The 19,425-nt window shown below is 40.5% G+C and overlaps 1 protein-coding gene and 1 non-coding gene across 3 annotated transcripts in view; one reads left to right on the forward strand and one right to left on the reverse strand.

Annotated features, from left to right (window-relative positions):
* Nucleotides 1-2,019: 2,019 nt before the first annotated feature.
* Nucleotides 2,020-19,425, reverse strand: part of Nsrp1 (nuclear speckle splicing regulatory protein 1) — a 35,121-nt gene continuing 17,715 nt past the window's right edge. For both annotated transcript variants that reach the window (XM_059271246.1, XM_059271247.1), the window contains exons 3-7: nt 11,642-11,698; nt 7,025-7,153; nt 5,885-6,092; nt 4,964-5,072; nt 2,020-3,379 (exon numbers count right to left, since the gene is read on the reverse strand). In XM_059271246.1, the coding sequence (XP_059127229.1) occupies nt 2,392-3,379; nt 4,964-5,072; nt 5,885-6,092; nt 7,025-7,153; nt 11,642-11,698 (1,491 nt within the window). In that variant the 3' untranslated portion in view covers nt 2,020-2,391. The remainder of the gene's footprint in view (nt 3,380-4,963; nt 5,073-5,884; nt 6,093-7,024; nt 7,154-11,641; nt 11,699-19,425) is intronic.
* LOC131918147 (small nucleolar RNA SNORA33) lies at nt 9,660-9,767 on the forward strand. Its single transcript, XR_009380887.1, has one exon. It is a non-coding gene; the product is annotated as a small nucleolar RNA SNORA33 (small nucleolar RNA).

Consider the following 19,425-nt stretch of genomic DNA (forward strand, 5'->3'; position numbering starts at 1 on the left):
CCGAGTTCCAGCCTTAGCACCCCAAGTGGGAGGAGATCATCGACTTCTGAAAACTGTCTTCTGACCTGCACACATCCCTTGCAGAAATAAATATAAAAATATCCCCCTACAAAAATGAGCTACCCATCTGTTAGTAAGTGTTGGAAATCTCCACTGACGGAAGGAACGCTGTTTGCGCTTGTGGTCCTAGAAACTGAGTCCACAGCACGCTAGGCAACAGCTCCATCACCAAATGATTTCCCAAGCCCAGAAGGAACGACTTTTAACCCAACCATTTTGGTATTATCTGCTAACACTGAGTATTTGCATACCTTCTATCAACCAGCACTGGGATTCACCCCACTGAAATGCACACAGATACACACTTTGTAGATGCACTAGAGGACAAGTGTGAAAATAGATCTTGTACGCATAAGGTCAGATGAGAAGTCAGCCAGGACCCATCAACAATGGACCAGGGAGCCAGCAAACCTGGCCTGGTGTCGGAAGCCAGAGAGCGAGAGCACTATGGAGTTCTGAGAAGAGCATCTATGGGACAGGCCATGTTCTTTCTCAACTATACATTTCCTGTAAATCTACGTTGTATAGACATGTCATACATGTTATAATAAAAGTTTATGTTTCAATAGTAGGGTGTGGTGGCACATGCCTTCAACTCCAGCAGAGGCTAGCCAGGGTTTAGTGAAAGCCTGCCTTAAAAAGAAAAGCGTTCCAGGTACGTCTTAGCATGGGATTATTGTAAATGAAACAATGTGTCAAACAGGTCTTTTCCTGTTCTATTGGAAGAAGTCTAATTCAAACTAATTTAAGAAGAAAAGTACTGGCCTAAATAGTTTACAAAACAAATGATCAACCCCTACCCCAGACCCAGAGACTGAAAAAGCTACCAGGTGGGGGCCTTTCAACCACTTACCACTGCTTTTGCCCGCATGGGCTGTCAGGCAGCTGGGTACTCTGCCGTGGATTTTCAGGCTGGCTTTATCTTCAAGGCAGCGATGCTAGCAGAGAACATCTTTGGAAAGTTCTCATAATTTCAGATCTGCCTACTTGAGTCACACTTGAGACCATTCTGTTCCATTTGAACCCCAGGATCAAGAATGAAAAGGTGGCTGGAGAGATGGCCCAGTGGTTGAGTGTGCTGGAAGCTCCTGCCGAGGTGGGTCTCCAGCACCCACAGCCTGTGGCTCACAACTACCTGTAACTCCAGCTTCAGGAGATCCAACACCCTCTTGGCCTCCATGGGTACTCTCATACACACAGCACACATGCTATGAACATGAACACACACAGAAAACAAAATGAAAGGATGTTGGGTGCTTTCCAAGGGAAAATCAGGAGACTGTTCCCAGAAAAGGGGGAATTGAAGGACAAAGAGATAAAAATTTCTGCTTATTTGTGGAAAAATCTATGTATCACAACCAATTGTTATCTTTTCCTAACTGAGAAGCCAATGTGCTTTGTGGAAGTATTCGAACTTCTGGGAGAGGGAAAATGAATGATCTGATTTCTTTGATACAATCTCTCCCTCCTTAGGCTATCTTGCACACTATAATCAAATGAATTTTTCCAAGTATAGGGAATAATCCTAAGGAACGATACTCACTAGGTTGAAAGTTTGAGATCATTCCTGCTCTTCCACGACCTCATCTTTCCACTCACGCTCCTCTCCTGTGTAAATCAGTGCCTCTTAGGGTTTGTCAAGGATCTACAAGAACGTAACATTCACTAAGGCAGCCAGGGCTCTAGATATTTGCTTTGTAATTTTTCCTTTTCGATCTAAGAATATAGTAAAATAATAAATATTAAGCATGCCTTTTAATATACAATAATTTCTCATCTAAGCCAATCTGCCACTAGACCAAGCTTATCTGTCTAAAATAGTAACTTGAGACGATAAAGCATCACAGACAAATGGCCTTTCTGTAACAGGAAAACTTGCCAGAGATCTGTTTTCCCTAGTACTCATCCTTTCTTTACCCATGAATGAATTTTCAGTATGCAACTGCCAGTGTCAATGACTTAGTTCAGAAATTGTAGTTTTATTTGAACACAGAAATGGAGTTTTAATAGAATTCAGTCTCCTTGCTGGAGTATATAACACACCTTTTCATTCTCTGCTGACAGATATACTTACAGGCCAATTTAGTAATTTGCAAAATACAAACTTACAAAATAAAGTGACATCTTCTAAACAAGGATTAAATATGAATGAAATTCCTGCCTTTTTTCAATCTTGGATATCAATTCTAGGGCCTTGTGCATGTTAGGCAAGAGCCTTAGTCTCAAACCTGGAAATTACTTTTATAATTAAGTAAAAGGTGAATTAAATGCAGGAGCACATCACTGTCTTTGTATTTATTTAAGCCAAGGAACTCCAGATGCTGGCCGTCATCAGTCATCCTCTTTCTCAATGTAAGTCTTTGCATTCATTCGCGCCATCTGCCTGGCTAAGTACCTGTCTCTAGCTGACATCACGGTTTCCTCATTGCTCCGCTTTGCAAACTTGCTCAAGGCCTCAGGGGGCCTCTCTTGCTCACTGCCCTTCTCCTGCCTCTCTTCTGTCAGTCTGTGTTTGGTTGCTAGTGACGTTTCAGAAGGAGAGGGCTTCTCCTGGTCCCCTTGGTCCTTTCCCATGTTTCTTGTTTTGCTGGATCTTTCCTGGTCCAGAAACTCATCGTCTGGTCTGGACCCCGGGCTGCTCTCCCTCCTGTCTCGACTTCTCTCTTGTTTCTCCGTCTCTCTGTATCTACCGTTGTTTTCATGTCTTTCCTGCCTCCCTTTCACACGCTCCTCTTTGTCTCTGCCTCTCTTTCCCCTCTCACTGTACGGGTCGTGGTCATCTCGTCTGTCTCGGTCGCGTTCCCTAGAGGAGTATTTCTCCCTTTTCCGCTCTCTGTCCTGTCTTTCTCTCGGTTTATCTTCCTGCTCCCGCCTCTTCCAGTAGTGATCTTTACGGTCGGCTTCTCTGTGGCTGTGAGAACTCTTCTCTTTCCGGTGGCCGTGGTCCGTGGCACAGCCCTCCTGGTCTCTGGCCGTCCTGTCCCGGTGCCGACCTCCCTCTTGTTCATGTCCTCTTGACTTGGGACTTCGGCTGGAGTGGTGCTTGGTACCACGGCCTCTCTCCTCACTGGACGACCGTGAGTGGCTCGGACTCTTGCGGTGCCTGCGCTGTTTCCTGGAGGCTCCCGTGTCTTCTTCCCGCCTGTGGTTTCCTTTATGGTCCCCTCTTTCATCACCGTCACTGCTCTTACTGTCAAAATCGCTGTCAGCATCCGGGTTCCCCTCGTCACCAGTGTGGAGAGTGCAGTTCTGCTGTGGTCTGTCCTCTGAATTTGCTTCATCAGAGTAACCCCTGAGCTTCTCTTCTTTTATTCCAGTCCTAAAAAAGAAAGAAAAAAAAAAATAAAAAAAAAATATATATATATATACACACAAAATGCGACTTTATTAGTTGTAGAAAGCCAAGGAATGCTCATGTAAATTCTCTCAATATTTTACTCAATACAACTAAATTATATGTACTGTCTGATTGTCCAACGCAGAAAAGTGATGTCTATTTATCTTTTAAATTAGTGCCGTCAAACAGCTGAGAACACTTTAATACTGACAGAAGTAACATAAAGAACATAGTCCTTCTCTCTTAGGTCACCAGAACCTTTAGGAAAGGATCTGTACAAGGTCTCATTTTTCTTTCTAGTTCTAGACAAAGAATAATTGGGAAAAGCAAGTTATGCCATGGATCTAAGTTCTATTTTCACAACATAAAGTTCAAGTTGTGATTATTAGATTTTTCATTTTGTTCTTTCAAGTCCTAGAAATACACGAGGATAATTTCCCACAGAAAACAGTACCAAATCTAATTCTAAATATTACTAATTAAACCTTTCTAAGATCAGAAAGGCATCATCGACCTGATACAGTGTCTCAGTGCCCATCACAACAGAAAGGAAATTGCTCAATCTTCCTGGCTGTTGACATCAGCAACCCTAAAATTATTTATATCACCTATACTCTTCTAGCTGTGTGATTAACTTGATGATAACACTCCCACATGATTGTCTGTTCCTAGTGCTGGAGGACTGGATGTAGTTAAGCATGCTACTCAAGTGTTCTAAAATATCCACATGTCCTCTGCAAATTCTCCCTTTTACATTTAGCTATACTGTACACATGACATAATTGCCTTACTATTTCTATAATATCTTAAACTTTCATGTAAAAGTCTTTTAATCCTTTGCTTTCCAGATCAGAGATGGGTAACAGGGTAACCATGTCTACAGAAATGGTTAATATCTACAAATATCTACCTCTGAGCTGTTCAGTACTGTAGTTTAGCCAAAAATGGCAGCATAGTACTTGAAATATAGAACTAAGATTAAAATTTTAGATTTTATTTACTTTTAAGTTACCTGAATACCCAACATGTAACTACTGCTGCTATTACACAGGGTAGTTTTAGCCCCTGATTTGTGAATATGACCTTTATGGAGGCTGGGTTCTACTCTAGAAAATAAGCTACTTTCGTATCACATGCTATCTAATGATCATGTAGAATTACATGCTGTACAACCCAATCCTTTACCAATCTCTCCTTACTTCTTGCAGTGATTGTTATCAGGCACCAGGCCCGTAAATGTTTTTAGTTGAAGAAAGACCACACTTTGGTTTTGTTTCTCCTATAAGGCCATACATAAGACCCATAAAGCACTTAAATAGTCAGAAATTTTGTACACTAAAATGTTTTAATGTACACTAATAATTTTTTGTGAGCTGCAGAATAAAAACTATGTTGAACAAAATCTTTAGGTTTTTTAAGTTCAGAAACTAAACTCCACTCATGTTGGCTAAAATACAATAAAAAGCCAATGCTGTCCCCATCTACTCAAGAGTTTAGACTCCCAAATGGCATAACCACAGACTGTCAAGGGTATCTTTCGTTCACATTCCACTTGCCACCTCTTACCTAGCTTCACGGAAGCTGGACTTAGGGAGTGCTTCCTCACCCACGGCTTGATTTAACAGATGTCTATAAAACCCACTGAGGTCTTTCTGCTTGGTCACATCCAATCGTGCTGGAAGGAAAGCAGAGACAAACTGAGAACTCGGACTCAGCAAAGCACAGTGCAGCTTCCTTCTACATATGCAGAACATAAATCCCACCAAGACGCATACACCTTCTCTGGACCAGGGGTTAGGGATACCTCTCAATGTTTTTAGATTGATTTGTGTGTCTATGCACATGCATGTGGAGGTCATGGACAACCTGTGGGAGTTGGTTCTCTTTTGCCATCATGTAGGTCCGAGGGATCAAACTCAGGCAGTCAGGCTTGGTGGCAAGCTCCTTTACCTGCTGAGCCATTTCCCTGGCCCAGAACCACCTTGCAGATTTAGTTTTCTTTCATGTGACATTGAAGAGCATTGGCCAATTAACTCACAGACAAGTTACACATCACAGTTTGACCTTGAGAAACTGACTCTGAGAGCACTCAGTCAATGGCTAAGATATTCCTTAGCCCCTGATTATTAATGGCACTCTTTCTCTAACTGCCCAGTTAATGTTCCTTGAGTGGTGTTAAACATTTTCTCATCTCAGAATACGTAATTAGAGTTTAAAGTTTATTTATGTTTCTGGCAAATATAATGTTGTTACATTTGGAATTTCTAAGACAATGGCTTGTAGCGATCACAGCTTAAGTAATAAAATAAGAAGTAAATGAAAAGCCCCAGAGGAATGGCAGGCAGTCAAGGGTTCAGCTGCGTCTCTGGTTACCACGGCCCCTCCCCGTACAGACGCACACACTGCAGCCACAGCAGCAGAGCCGAGCCCGACGACAGAGCACACGGCTCGGGCAGCACTCTGTGCCTGTGTTCCCTCCTCCCTTACCTTCCAGGGCAGCCGCCCTCTTCTCTCTTTCCTCCTCTTCAGCTCTCTCTTCCAGTTTCTTCTTATAAGCAGATGTCACAAATGCCTCTTTATCATCAAATTCTCCGTTTTCCATCTCTCGTTCTCTCTGTATTTTCTTTTCCATTCTTTTTTCCTGTTCCTTTTTTCTGATCTCAACTGCTTTTAGTAAGTTGTGAATATATTTGGGCTACGGAAAATACATTTAGTAAAGAGGGAAAAAATGACACCCATTAATATCGAAATGTTTAATCTAAGTAGTATGTCTTTTCAAAAATCAGAACAATAAGGTTGCCTGCAAAAGCACTACTGAAATGGTTTCTACTAAAAATTTAAGTGTAGCAGATGGAATGGTGGCTCACACTTGTAATCCTAGCCCATGGGAGTCAAAGGCAGGATAGTCACACCAAGTTCAAGACCAGCTCAGTCTAATATCCAGTTCAAGGCAGAAGGCTAGAGAAACTTGCCCCACCCCCACGCGGTGCAGGGACCAGACTGGCCTCAGATTCACAGCAATACTCCTGCCTGCTTCTTCAGTGTGATCCTAGTTCCCAGCTGCTAGTTATCTTTTGAGATAGTGCATGACACAGTCTAAGTTGGCCTTGAACTTACTATATATCCAAGGACGGCTCTCATCTTCAGACCCTCCTGCCTCAGTCTCCCAATGGCATACACCATGCCTGGCTCTAAAAAAATTTTTTTTGAAACAAGGTCTTACTATGTAGCCTGGCTGTCCTTGAACTTATACCCACCTGCCTCTGCCTCTCAAGTACTTATTTAAAGTGTGGGCCACTATGCCTGGCTACTTGATAGTCTTACTTCAACAATGAATCAGAAAACAAATCAGGAGCAGTATAAATCTAGTATACAGAACTGCTAAAGAAAAATTTTCAAAAAATTATTTGCGAAGGTTTCAAGATTAAAAAAACTTCAGAAATACTGGATAATTTACTTGACATCTGCTAGGACCTATATTCTAAAATCAAATCTATAATTTAGAACCAAGAACACATTGCAATACCTAAAATTTTTTACTGAAGTCACTTTCAAAATAAAATCAAAACCAAAACCAAACCAACAAACCAGGTCAAGATCAAAGAAAGTTGTATTTCAGCTACTAACCTTTCGATCTTTCCCCAAAAGCAATTTGGGATTGTTTTCTTCCTTTTTTTTCTGCATTTCATCATAAATGCTGTCATACTCATACACAGTGGAATCTTCTGCAAGAGCTTTCTGAATTTCCAGTTTGGTCTTTAAAAAAGCAAATGTTTAAAACATATGCAGCAGCCAACAGATACCACTAAAGGTCTTACGTTTTTCATCAAGGTTCATAAATTAGAAAGCTATCTTAACAACTGCACCAGCCACGTTTCAAGACAGGAAGTACAAATGTAACCCCCACCGCAGACCACCTGGAGCTGAGTCCTCCTACTCTGAGCAGTTTCTGTGCTTTAGTTTCTTCACCTCAAAGAATGACGATTACATCTACTAAGTCGTGATAACACAGGGAGGAAGTGTCCAATAACACTGATTATGACATTGTCAATTATATGTGATTATCCACATCAAAAATTTAAAAATTCTAAGGCACGACTGAGCAACAACATGTAGCCCTGGCTTAATTTTTATGTTACATTTAAGAAATGAGGTTTCCTAATAAATAGTTTTCAAAAGTATGATCATAGGAAACACATTAAAGTTCCTAACATTAAAAAAATCTAAACATGCCAGGCGGTGGTGGCGCACGCCTTTAATCCCAGCACTCAGGAGGCAGAGGCAGGCAGATCTCTGTGAGTTCAAGGCCAACCTGGGCTAAAGAGTAGATCCAGGACAGGCGCAAAGCTACACAGAGAAACTCTGTCTCGGAAAACCAAAAACAAAAAAAAAACAAAAAAAAAAACAACTAAACACAGCGTTAAATGGAAGCCGTATCGCTATTAGTTTTACACTATCAATTATATAATGTCCTCTGCTTTTATCATGTTTCTATCTTGTTCTTCCTCTTCTGGCACATCAAAATCTTATCTAGAGGCTAGTAAGATGGCTCAGGGGTTAAGAGCACTGGCTGCTCTTGCAGGGGACCTGGGTTCGATTCCCAGCACATGTCACATGTTGGTTCACAACCATGCATTAACTCCAGTTCAGGAGATTTGATGCTCTCTTCTGGCTTCTGGGGACATCAGGCATGCAAGTGGTGCGCATACATGCAGGCAAAAAACTTATACATATAAAATAAATTTTTTTTTTTTGGTTTTTCGAGACAGGGTTTCTCTGTGTAGCTTTGCGCCTTTCCTGGGACTCACTTGGTAGCCCAGGCTGGCCTCGAACTCACAGAGATCCGTCTGCCTCTGCCTCCCGAGTGCTGGGATTAAAGGCGTGCGCCACCACCGCCCGGCTATAAAATAAATCTTAAAACAACAACAACAAACTTACCTGTGAGTTTCAGGGCTATTCAACCTCTACATCTTAAATGAGGTCATCTCCGAGAAATTTAATTACCAACACTGTATTTCTTCTGACTCTGATAAAACACTGTACACTTCAGTATTCAACTCTTTTCTAGATTTACTTTATGTGTATTTTATGTGTGTTTTGCCTGCATGTATGTCTGTGTACTACATAGTGCCCAGGAGAACAGAAGAGGGAGTCCAATGCCCTGGAACAGGAATTAATGTGGTTGTGAGCCTCCATGGAGGTGCTGGACCTCAACCTTGGTCTTCTGCAATATACTTTGAACTGCCAACCCATCTCCATCCCCTGGACTCCCAATAGTATGTTTAATGTTACCACATAATGTTACACCACAAATTGTAATCTTTTGTTCCAACTAATTAGTTTCTGAAATGCAGAGCTGTACATATTTTTTTTTTTTTTGAAGTGCTATACTGACTTGTTTAATACAGTTGCTAAGAGTGGTCCTTTTTAAGAAAGGGTGATATAACTATTCAAAAGAATCTACCTGGTTATCTTCAGGTTTCTTTGCAGTACTAAGGATTGAACCCGAGGCCATGTACATGGCAAACCAATCCACTATCACTGAGCTACAGCCTCAGTGTCCTAGGTCTCTGTACTAAACCTTGAGTCTAGAATAATGTGCATATAAATGAATACACTTTCTCTGGAATATTGTTAAATATCAAGAATCCCACATCCCGGACTTCTCAGTGTTCACAAAATAATGACAACGAACAGCTGCTCCCTCCACCGACTTGCTGGACGAACCCAAAGAGGGAAACATGGCATCTAAGAAAGATTATACAGCCATCTCCAAAAAGTAACAACAAAACATCTGGAAGTGGTGGCACATGTAATCACAGGACTTGGGAGGTGGAGGCAGGAAGATTGGGAGTTCAAGAACAGGGTTGGCTACATAGTGAGCTCCAGGTCAGCTAGGGCTCCAAAATGAGACCTTGTCTCAAAAAAAAAAAAACAAAAACAAAATACAGGAATGCTCTGAGGTAAATATACTGCCTTAAAGAATTATATCAGACAAGGCAATGAACAAAAGATTCATGTACTCATCTAAAAATCTCAGGAGGAGGGGCTGGACAGACAGCTCAGTGGTTAAGGTACACTGTTCTTGCAGAGGACTACAGCTTAGTCCCAGCTCCTACATTGGCAGCTCATAACCACCTGTAACTCCAGCTCCAGAGGATCCAATGGGCCTGGCTTCCTTGGGTATCTACACTATCCAAGGATATGCATATATCTACATAGAGATACCCACAGTCATACATGATTAAAAACAATAAAAATAAAGCCAGCCAATGTTTCTGTAGAAATTTAGAAAAAGCTGGCAATAGTAAGGTCTCATAAGCCCTGAGGACAACCACAGTCATTAAGGTCCCTGAAAATGGCTACACTATTGTTAACACTGGCAAGCATTTTTGTAGTGCTTTTAATTAAAATTTCACTGTAACTAATTCCAAGAACTTAAACTTGAAAAAAAAATCTCTGAAAAGGAGCTGGTGAGAGGGCTCAGTGACACTGAGCCTGACCAACTACGATGACGGGAGAGCAATCCTAGGGGCTAGCCTGTGACCTCCACGCATGCCATGTCACATCCCCACCTACAATTTAAAAAATAAATGTAGTAATTTTTTAAACTAATAAACAAACAAAGAAACAAACAAAGTAAGCCTGAAAAAAGTCGTATGAAGCAATGCATGGTGGTATAAACCTATTATCCCAGCACTTGGTAGGCTGAGGCAGGGGTATTACAGATTCTAGGCCAGCCTAGGTGATAGGTGACTTTATTTCTAAATAAATACACTAAAACACACACACACACACACACACACACACACACACACACACACACACACACGCGTGCGCGTGGCAGGGCAGGAGAAACGGCTCAGCAGCTAACAGCACTTGAGCAGCACTGACCCGTGTCCAGTCCCTGGGAGCACGTGCACGAGTGGGCTGTGGTGGCACATGTCTGCAATCCCACCACTGCTGCCACCACAGGAAAACAGGCCGGAAGCGGGAGGAAGCAGCACAGCGGCAGAAACAAGAAACAGACTAGAGAGACCACTCAACAGGGACGGGGAGGACCAACTCCTGACCTCACACATGCCAGGGCATGTCACTCACATCCACACATGCACACGTGCGCTCACACATGCACCTTTAAAGTAAAAATAAACTTACAAAATATCTCTATCTATCTATCTATCTATCTATCTATCTATCTATCTATCTATCTATCTATTACTAGTTCATTCTGTAAGTGCTAATCATCCTGGCATTAGACTTTTTTCTTCTCTCTCTCTTTTTTTTCTGGAGCTGAGGACCGAACCCAGGGCCTTACGCTCTCTACCACTGAGCTAAATCCCCAACCCTAGACTTTTTTTAATTTAGGTAATTACACTAAAATGCTGTATTTAATCATGACAAACAGTATTTTTCCAGTGAAATAGGTAAAATACAAAAATGTCACCATCACTTCTATGTAATTCAGGTCCAAATAAATAAGGAAAAAAAAGACTATTAAAGTACCATCCATTTTCTAGTTCATATTTTCTTTACAATCCGGTAAATGTAATCAAACTTCATAAGTTTTAGTTTGGAAATGGAGCAGAAGCAGCAGAGGCAATCACCGTGGGGAGAGCACAGGGCGGCAGGTGAGAAGGCTGTACCATGATCTATAACTACTGTCAATACTCCACTCTGGGCCATCAAAATCTGAGACATGCTATCACAAGAAGTCAGTTCATTTTCAAATATAGCTGTGTCACCAAAAGGGCAACTGGTACTTCGTCAGAAGCATGGATGAGTTTTCAGAATTTTAAAAGACAATGGATGCCTGGGAAGATGTGCTTAAAGCCTCTAGGGTGCTCCTAATAGAACCACTGCTGAACATGACCTGACTAGTCCCCACTTCTTGGCAGATGAATTCAAAGTAACTGACTGTGAAATCACTTTGGCTATGGCTAGACTTTTTTCTTCTGACAAGTGATTCCAAGCGAAACCGAATAAAGAAACAAATCCCAATGATCCAAGCAACCTATTACCAGACTGCTGAGTCTGCAGTGGGCAAAGCTGGTTTAATCTACAGCCTGGAAGAGCCAATTGTATCTTCCTTTAAAATGTATAAAGTCTGCAATCTATATAGTGAGAAACATTCTACACATAGTAAGAAATAAATAACTTCACTCCACAGGTTTATTCTGTTTTACTCTCAGTACTAGGTAAAAAAACACTTGGTGAAATGCATTTGCTCTTTTCGTTTCCTACCTGTTTCATGGCCTGCTTCTTAGCGGCTTCCCTCTGAAGGCTTTCACTCACGGAGGTCTGCAAGACAGAAAAATATCATTGTTTATCAAATTTAAATTCCTTTTCCATATTCTGGTTGGCAAATGATTCCTTACTTAAAGAGTTAAAAATAGAAAGGTAATATAATATTAATTAAATTAACATCAGGGTCTTTCTCTCTAAATGTTAAGAGACAAATTAATTTCCATTGTAATGTATAAGAACAGACTCTAAGACATTAGAAAGAAAAAAAGAAAAAAGCTGGTTGTGAATTTTGTACACTATACATCTGAAATGGGTAATACAGAAAAATGAGCTATAAACATAGATGAATCTCTGTGAGTTCAAGGCCAGCTGGTCTACAAAGTGAGTTCCAGGACAGCCACAGTTGTTACTCAGAGAAACTCTGTTTCCAAAACCCAAAAAGACATGCAAATAGATGGTTAACAGGCGTATGAAAAAGCATGCTCAGTACCACAAACAGCAAGAACGTGCGAGCTGAAGCCACAAGGTACTGCCTCAATCCAGCTGAAAAAGCTATTATAAAAAGACAAGGACTGCAAGGATGGAGGGAACAGAATCCTGCCAGGGAGTCAGTTGGGGAAACAGGGTGGAGGTTTCAGAATGAATCAGAAACCCAGTAATCCTACTATTGGGTATTCAGCCACAGAGAAGGGAACTAGCATGTTAAAACACTACCGAAGTGTGGTCAAACAGATTAGTCATTGAACCCAAACTTCCCTGGAAAGCAGCACTTTCAATCAAATTTCTGTTTGTCTCTTGAGAGTCTCACTACTGCAGCCCTAGTTAGCCTGGATCTTGCCATGTAGACCAGGCTGGCCTTGAACTCACATAGATCCGCCTGCCTCTGCCTCCTGGGTGCTGGGATTAAAGGCATGCATCACTATATCCTGCCAGTTTATCAATTTAAAACATTTATAGGAATAAGATATACTTCCAGTGTATTTTATGTCTATCTTTCTAATTAGTGCAAATGAAATGGATTTTTATCTTCCTTCCACAAATCAGAGAAAGTGAAAACAAACTCATTAAGTGAAAAAATGAATTCTATATACCATGATATATAACTACTGTCAATACTTAATCATTAGCCTCAGAAAATAAAGAAGTTCAAAATAATGTTCACAAAGCAGCTCAGTGACCTGAGTTCCACATATGTCAAATTCCCCTGCTTCAATATCCCTACCACTTAATAGTCCCCACCTCACAGTATACATATGACTGGCTCAAAGGGGGAAAAAGACCAAAGATAAATATGCTCAAACGACAAAATATACTCATAAGTTGATTAATTAAAACATTAGCACACGAACAATTCTAATTCTGCCTAAGACCAGTTCACAGTAAATCTAAAGAGAAAACTCATTAAAGGCATCTTTTTGAACCACAGATTACCACTCATTTTAAATTTAGGAAGACAAAAATTACATTCTCTACACTTTTAAAGATTTTATAAGCAAGATCATATATAAACATTTGAACCATCCTAAAAGTGAACAAAACAAAACACAACCCATAAAGATACTTAAAAGTATATTTTCTGCCAAAAATCTCAAGAAGTCTATGAAACCTTGCAAATGTTTTTTGTTTTTGTTTTTTTTTTGAGACAGGGTTTCTCTGTGTAGCTTTGGAGCCTGTCCTGGAACTTGAACAGAGATCTGCCTGGCTCTGCCTCCTGAGTGCTGGGATTAAAGGTGTGTGCCACCACTGCCCAGCCCTGCAACAACACTTAGCACCTAAGTAAGTGCGTTTCTGTCTCTTTACAGTTTCAAATAAAAAAAATCAGCACCTATTCTATAGGTGCCCACCACACAATTCTAAGGGTTAAAGATAAAAGATGGAGTCAAGTATGGGCATTGTAAATAAACTGCCATTTGATTTCTTAGTCTTTGTGCTCCTCATTTACTCTATGAGAATAAAAATGATCCAACCATCCCAACGTTTACTACATTGAACTGAGCTGAGAGCTGGCCAAAGGGGAGACTTTTTGGTCACTATAGCCGAACTGCCTCCTGGGCCGTGGTGATTCACGGGAAAAGCAGCTCTGAAATGCTGCTGGCATCTTTTACCAAGAGGCTGTGTAACTGTCTGAAAGACTACGGATACCAGGTCACTATTTATATTAATTTTTCCAGTCATAATCTTTAGCTGAACCAGTTTTCATTTTTATAGAAAGTAACCTGTCATCCTGTACTTAATAAAGTATGGGGGAGGGGATCTATTGCCTTTTTTTTGTTTTTTTTTTGAAATAAGAGTTCACCTACCCACTGTCCAAAATAGCTCTTAGCTAAAGAAAAACAGTTCAAAAACTAATACTTCTTTTTAAATGGCTCATAGCTAGGTCTGTTGTGTTGTTGTGTTGGAGACTCAGGAGAGGAGAACTTCCTGTTCTTGTTTTTGTTTGTTTCGAGACAGGGTCTCACTGTGTAGCTCTGACTGTCCTGCAACTATGTAGACCAGGCTAACCTCGAACTCAGATATCCACCTGCTTCTGCCACTCAAGGACTAGGATTAAAGTTGTGCACCACCACCGCCCGGCTTCCCCTGTCCTTCTTTTAACTTAGCAACAGACCATTTACTCATGGTCCTGTAACTCAGCAACCTCTGTTATGGGCTTAATTTACTCATATTTATACTCATTAAAAATGCAAAACCTGCTTAAGAGTTGTGAAGAGTGTTGAGATTTTTATTATGAACTCAGACTAAAGATAAAGCCAATTGTGCTTACCTATAGAACACCAAAATAGGAAGAAATTTCAGCTTAATATCTTATTGGGACTTAAAATAGTCCATGTTTAGGCTTTTGAGTGCATGAGGAGGTCAAGCATACACATTTACTTTTATTAAATACTGTGATATTTGTGGAGAATTAAGATTTCAACTTAATTTTTAAAATGGCTTTATTATTTTAACACTTTTAAACCATCACTTGAGGATCTTGCTGTACAGAAGACACTATCCTGGGCACTGCTGCCAGTAAACAGACGCCTAATAAAACATCTCTGCTCAAACAGATGTTTATATCATGAAAATGAATATATATAATGTTTAGTCAATCCCAAGTTACAATTTCGGAAATTATCCAATTAAAATTCAGAAACTGTTCACCTTTAGTTCCAGCCCAAGCACTGGAAAGGCAGAAGTGGGCAGATCTCTGTGTGTTCAAGGCCAGCATGTTCTATATAGTGAGTTTTAGTCCAGACAGAACTATACAGGGAAACTCTGTCTCAAAAAATATGTTATTTTCCCCTAGAATATATTAGGAGTGCTTTGATAGAACTAAGGTCATTTCTTACTGAGCAACCAAGAATAGAAATAACTGGTCCCCTACTTTCTCGGAAAGGCATTTTGTATGAGCTCCTATTTTGTGCACAGCTCCACTTCTCGTGTTCACTCTGTAGTACATATACGTGATTTTGACCTACTTCTAGCTACACACTCTGGATTCACCTATTTTTGGTTACCTGCTTTCTGTTCTTAAAAATCAGTCTTACACTGTAATATGTTTTCATTCTAGACATAATTTAACTTACTTACAATGTTTAGATTCAGCTGCTGTACTATATTTACCTTTTATTTGTAGGTTACACTTCTGATTTTGCATCCTATCAACTTGCCTTTACATGCTCTAGCTCTGGCTTCTGTTTCTGAATTATGTCTTTAATTCTGTTCTTCCAAAGAATCGAGGCTTCCTTGTAACCAATTTTCCTAAGCACTGGTCTGTTAGTTTTATCATTGGTTCAAACCATCTCCTTCACTTGAATTGTGATAACCAACACTCACCCACCTTATTTTAAAATAGTCATTATATAATTTTTATCTACTTTATTGCTTTGCCCCACCTTTTTAAATTTTAATTCTTAGATAGATCCTCCCTGTGGGGCCCAGGCTAGCCTCAAATTCATATTATTCCATTATTCCTGCTAATGCTGAAATTACAGGCATGTGCTACCATGCCTAGCATAGTCTGGTACATTATAAAAAACAGGGCAAGGAAAATGACTCAGTGGTTAGAGCGTCAGAATCGGAGTTCAGAATCCAAATGCATGCTGGGTGGCCCACCTATAATCCCAGCCTCAGGAGGCAGAGGCAGGGGATCCCCAGAGGGAACTGGCTGAATGAATAAGGTATAAAAGGTAACTAGGATGATTCTCGATATCCACGTCTGGCCTCTACACTCACACGTGTGTACCCACACACACATGTACCCATACCCAAGCAAACAAACAAGCATACACATGTTTATGCCACATACACAAAGAAAAAACAGACAAAAACCAACCAAACAAATAGCATAGAGAGATGGAGGTGAAGCACAGGCCTGCCATCTTCCCGTGAGACTGCCTTGATCAGCCCGACTGCTCTGAGGACTATTACCATACAAACCTCTCCACAAGTATTACTGGAACTTGTTCACCAAGGAACCAGCTATGTTCTTATAAGAAAGAGAGCAAGACTGAGTAAGAATCACTAGAGAATAAATCAACAAAATAGAAGGATGAACAAATCAAAAGCTGGTCTTTTACTAAGAAAATGTATGAGATACAAATGATGACTGATGAAAGAGTTAAAAAATACTATCATGAATAGTTTTGTTAACAAATCTGAAAATCTAGGAAGTATAAAGAACTCAGACTAAAAAAGAAAAAACCATTCTTTCCTACAGCCCTAAACCCTGACAGTTTTTTAAAAAATAATGTAATTAGTTTTATTTTATGTGCATTGGTGTGAAGGTGTCAGATCCTCCAGAACTGGAGTTACAGACAGTTGTGTAAGCTGCCATGTGCATGCTGGGAATTGAACCTGGGTCCTCTCGAAGAGCAGTCAGTGCTCTTAACTGCTGAGCCATTTCTCCAGCCCCATGCCCTGACCGTTTTATAGATTTCTATTACATTTCCAAGGGTCAAACGATCCCCATTTTGTCTGTGTGCATGTACACAGTGTATGCACACATATATGTGGGTGTGTATGGAGGCCAGGCACTCACTTCAGGTGCAGTCCTCTGTCACTCTCCACCTGAGATGGGGCTCTCTGAAGCTGGCACCCACTGATAGGCTACACTAGCTGGTTAGCAAGCTCCAGAACCTGCTCATACCCAGTTCCCTGCTCAGGCTACAGACATGGGCTTCCACGTGGGTGCTGGGGATTCAGTTTATGTCCTATGCTTGCGGCAGGCCCTTTACGGACTGAGCTATGTCCCCAGCCCTCTCTATTTTCTTAGATTTATTTATTTTATGTTTATGGGTGTCTGAATGAATGAATGTCTGTGTACCAAGTGTGTGCTTGGTGCCCTGATCTCCTGGAACTGAAATTACAGACAGTTGTGAGCTACTGTGTGGGTGCGGGGCTCTGAACCCCAGTCCTGTGAAGAACAGCCAGTGCTCTAAACCACCGAGCCTCTTTCTAGCCCAGACATACTTACTAGAAAGCAAGGGGCAGGAGTACACCTAGCTTTTTGTCAGACTAATTTTTTTTTTTAACTAAAAATAGGAATAAGAACAGATAACTAACTACTCTGCATTTTCTTACAGTCAACATCTATATGCCATCATTTTATCCCAGGACCAATAGCATTAACTATATTTTCTTACTTTTCCGTATATCTGATGTTTCAGGAAGACTGCTCCTCTCAAGGCTGACTAATTCTTAAAGGATGGCCCATGAGCACATATCAACGACCAATCACAACCCAAACTCTGAACCACCTCCTTCAGCAGGCTCTTACATTCCAGGAAGCAATAACAGGCTGTGGCCAGATGAGGTAGGGCAACTGCCCAGAGCCCACTCTGTCCAAATTTGCCAACTGTAACTATTTCCACCACTTAGTCTTGCATTTTTCATATAAAGCACAATTAAAGACTCTGGACCATTCCTGGACAGTGGTGGTGCACACCTTTAATCCCAGCACTCAGGAGGCAGAGGCAGGCTGAGCTCTATGAGTTCAAGGCCAACCTGGTCTACAGAGCCAGTTCCAGAAGAGCAGAGGTTACACAGAGAAACCCTGACTCAAAAAACACGACTCTGGACCACACTTTCTCCTCTTTCTGCCTCTAGATCAAAACTGGTGTTTCAGCCAGATGCAGGAGGGGAATCACTGGTTTCTAGGTCAGCCTGGACTACCTAAAGCAGGTTTTCAATGGTCATATATCAGATATTTGCATTATAATTCATAACAATAGAACAATTACATTTACGAAGTAGCAATGAAAATAATTTTATGGTTGGGGGTTACCACAACATGAGGCACTATATTAAAGGGTCACAGCATTAGGAAAGTTGAGGACCACTGACCTAAAGAGACCCTGTCTCAAAAATATACAACCCAACCTTGGCACTCCCACATGTGGCTCTACATGGAGTAGTGTGTCTACCTCTCTCAGTAATATAACTAATAATCATCTGTCAATAGTATCAACTTCATGTCACCAGTGTCCTCCATAAATTAAAACCTACAGGCACATTTGGAAACTATAATCTCTATATATGTATCTAAATTAATTCTATTCATATATTAAAAATAATCCATTGGGGGCAGGAGAGAGGGCTCAGCATTGTTATGAGTGCATACTGGTGTTACAGATGACTCCAGTTCAGTCCCTAGAACCCACAGTGGGCAACTCAAAACTGCCTGCAACTCCAGCTCCAGAGGATTTTACACCCTCTTCTGAACTAAAGCACTTATACTGATGTGCATATACCCCTATGTGTCCACATACACAGACACATAGTTAAAAATAATTTTTTTTTTAAAAAAATAAGTCTTATTCAAAAAGGACTAGATCAGAAATGAGCGGTTTGATATTTGAATATGTAAAAAAAAGTCACATGAACAGAAGAAAATAGCATCATTCTTATTTCAATAGGTTTCATAAATGCATTTGATATCTATTAATTTATAAAATATAATGTGTAGGGATAGTAAGATACTTCAGTGGGTTAAGGCACTTGCTACCAAGCTTGGCAATCTGAGTTTGATCCCTGGAGCCCACAATGTAGGAGAAGATTGACTCCTAACCCTTTTTCTCTGACCTCCACACCCATGGCATTGCATGTACCTACACACATAAAACAAAATAAATATATCAATAATCAATTAATAAAAGGGTATGGAGAAATGGCTCAGCAATTAAACTCACTTGCTGATCTTCTATAAGACTTGGGTTTAGTCCACACAGTGGCTCACAAACCCCTTTACCTCTAGTTGCAGGGGATCTGATACTCTCTTCTGGCCTCTACAGGCACCAGGCACACACACAATACACATACACAGGCACACATTCATATATACAAAATAAAAATAAAAATCTTTAAAAAAATTTTGTCATGGCTGGAGAGGTGGCTCAGCAGTTAAGATCACAGAGGATCTGGATTCAATTCTCAGCATCTACATAGTGGCTCATAACTCTTAACTTCAGTCTCAGGGGATCCAATGCCTTCTTCTGGCCCCTGAAGGTACTATATGCACATGGTACACAGACATACATGCAGGCAGGACACTCACACACATATAAAAGGTTAAAAAAAAAAAAAAGTCAGTAAACTGTAAATAGAAGAAAACGTCTTTAATTTGATAAAGTTTATGTACTAAAAGACAAAAATAAATGTCAAACAATGAGAAAACATTAGAAGCTCCTACACCTGGATACATATCTCCAAAGAAACTTGTACACATTATACTGGGAAATGCACATGATTTTTTCCCCTCTCAAAGCACCACTGTAATAGCAGGAAATTCAAGGTAATTT

Source organism: Peromyscus eremicus, chromosome 8a (genome assembly GCF_949786415.1).
Source record: "Peromyscus eremicus chromosome 8a, PerEre_H2_v1, whole genome shotgun sequence".
NCBI lineage: Eukaryota > Metazoa > Chordata > Mammalia > Rodentia > Cricetidae > Peromyscus > Peromyscus eremicus.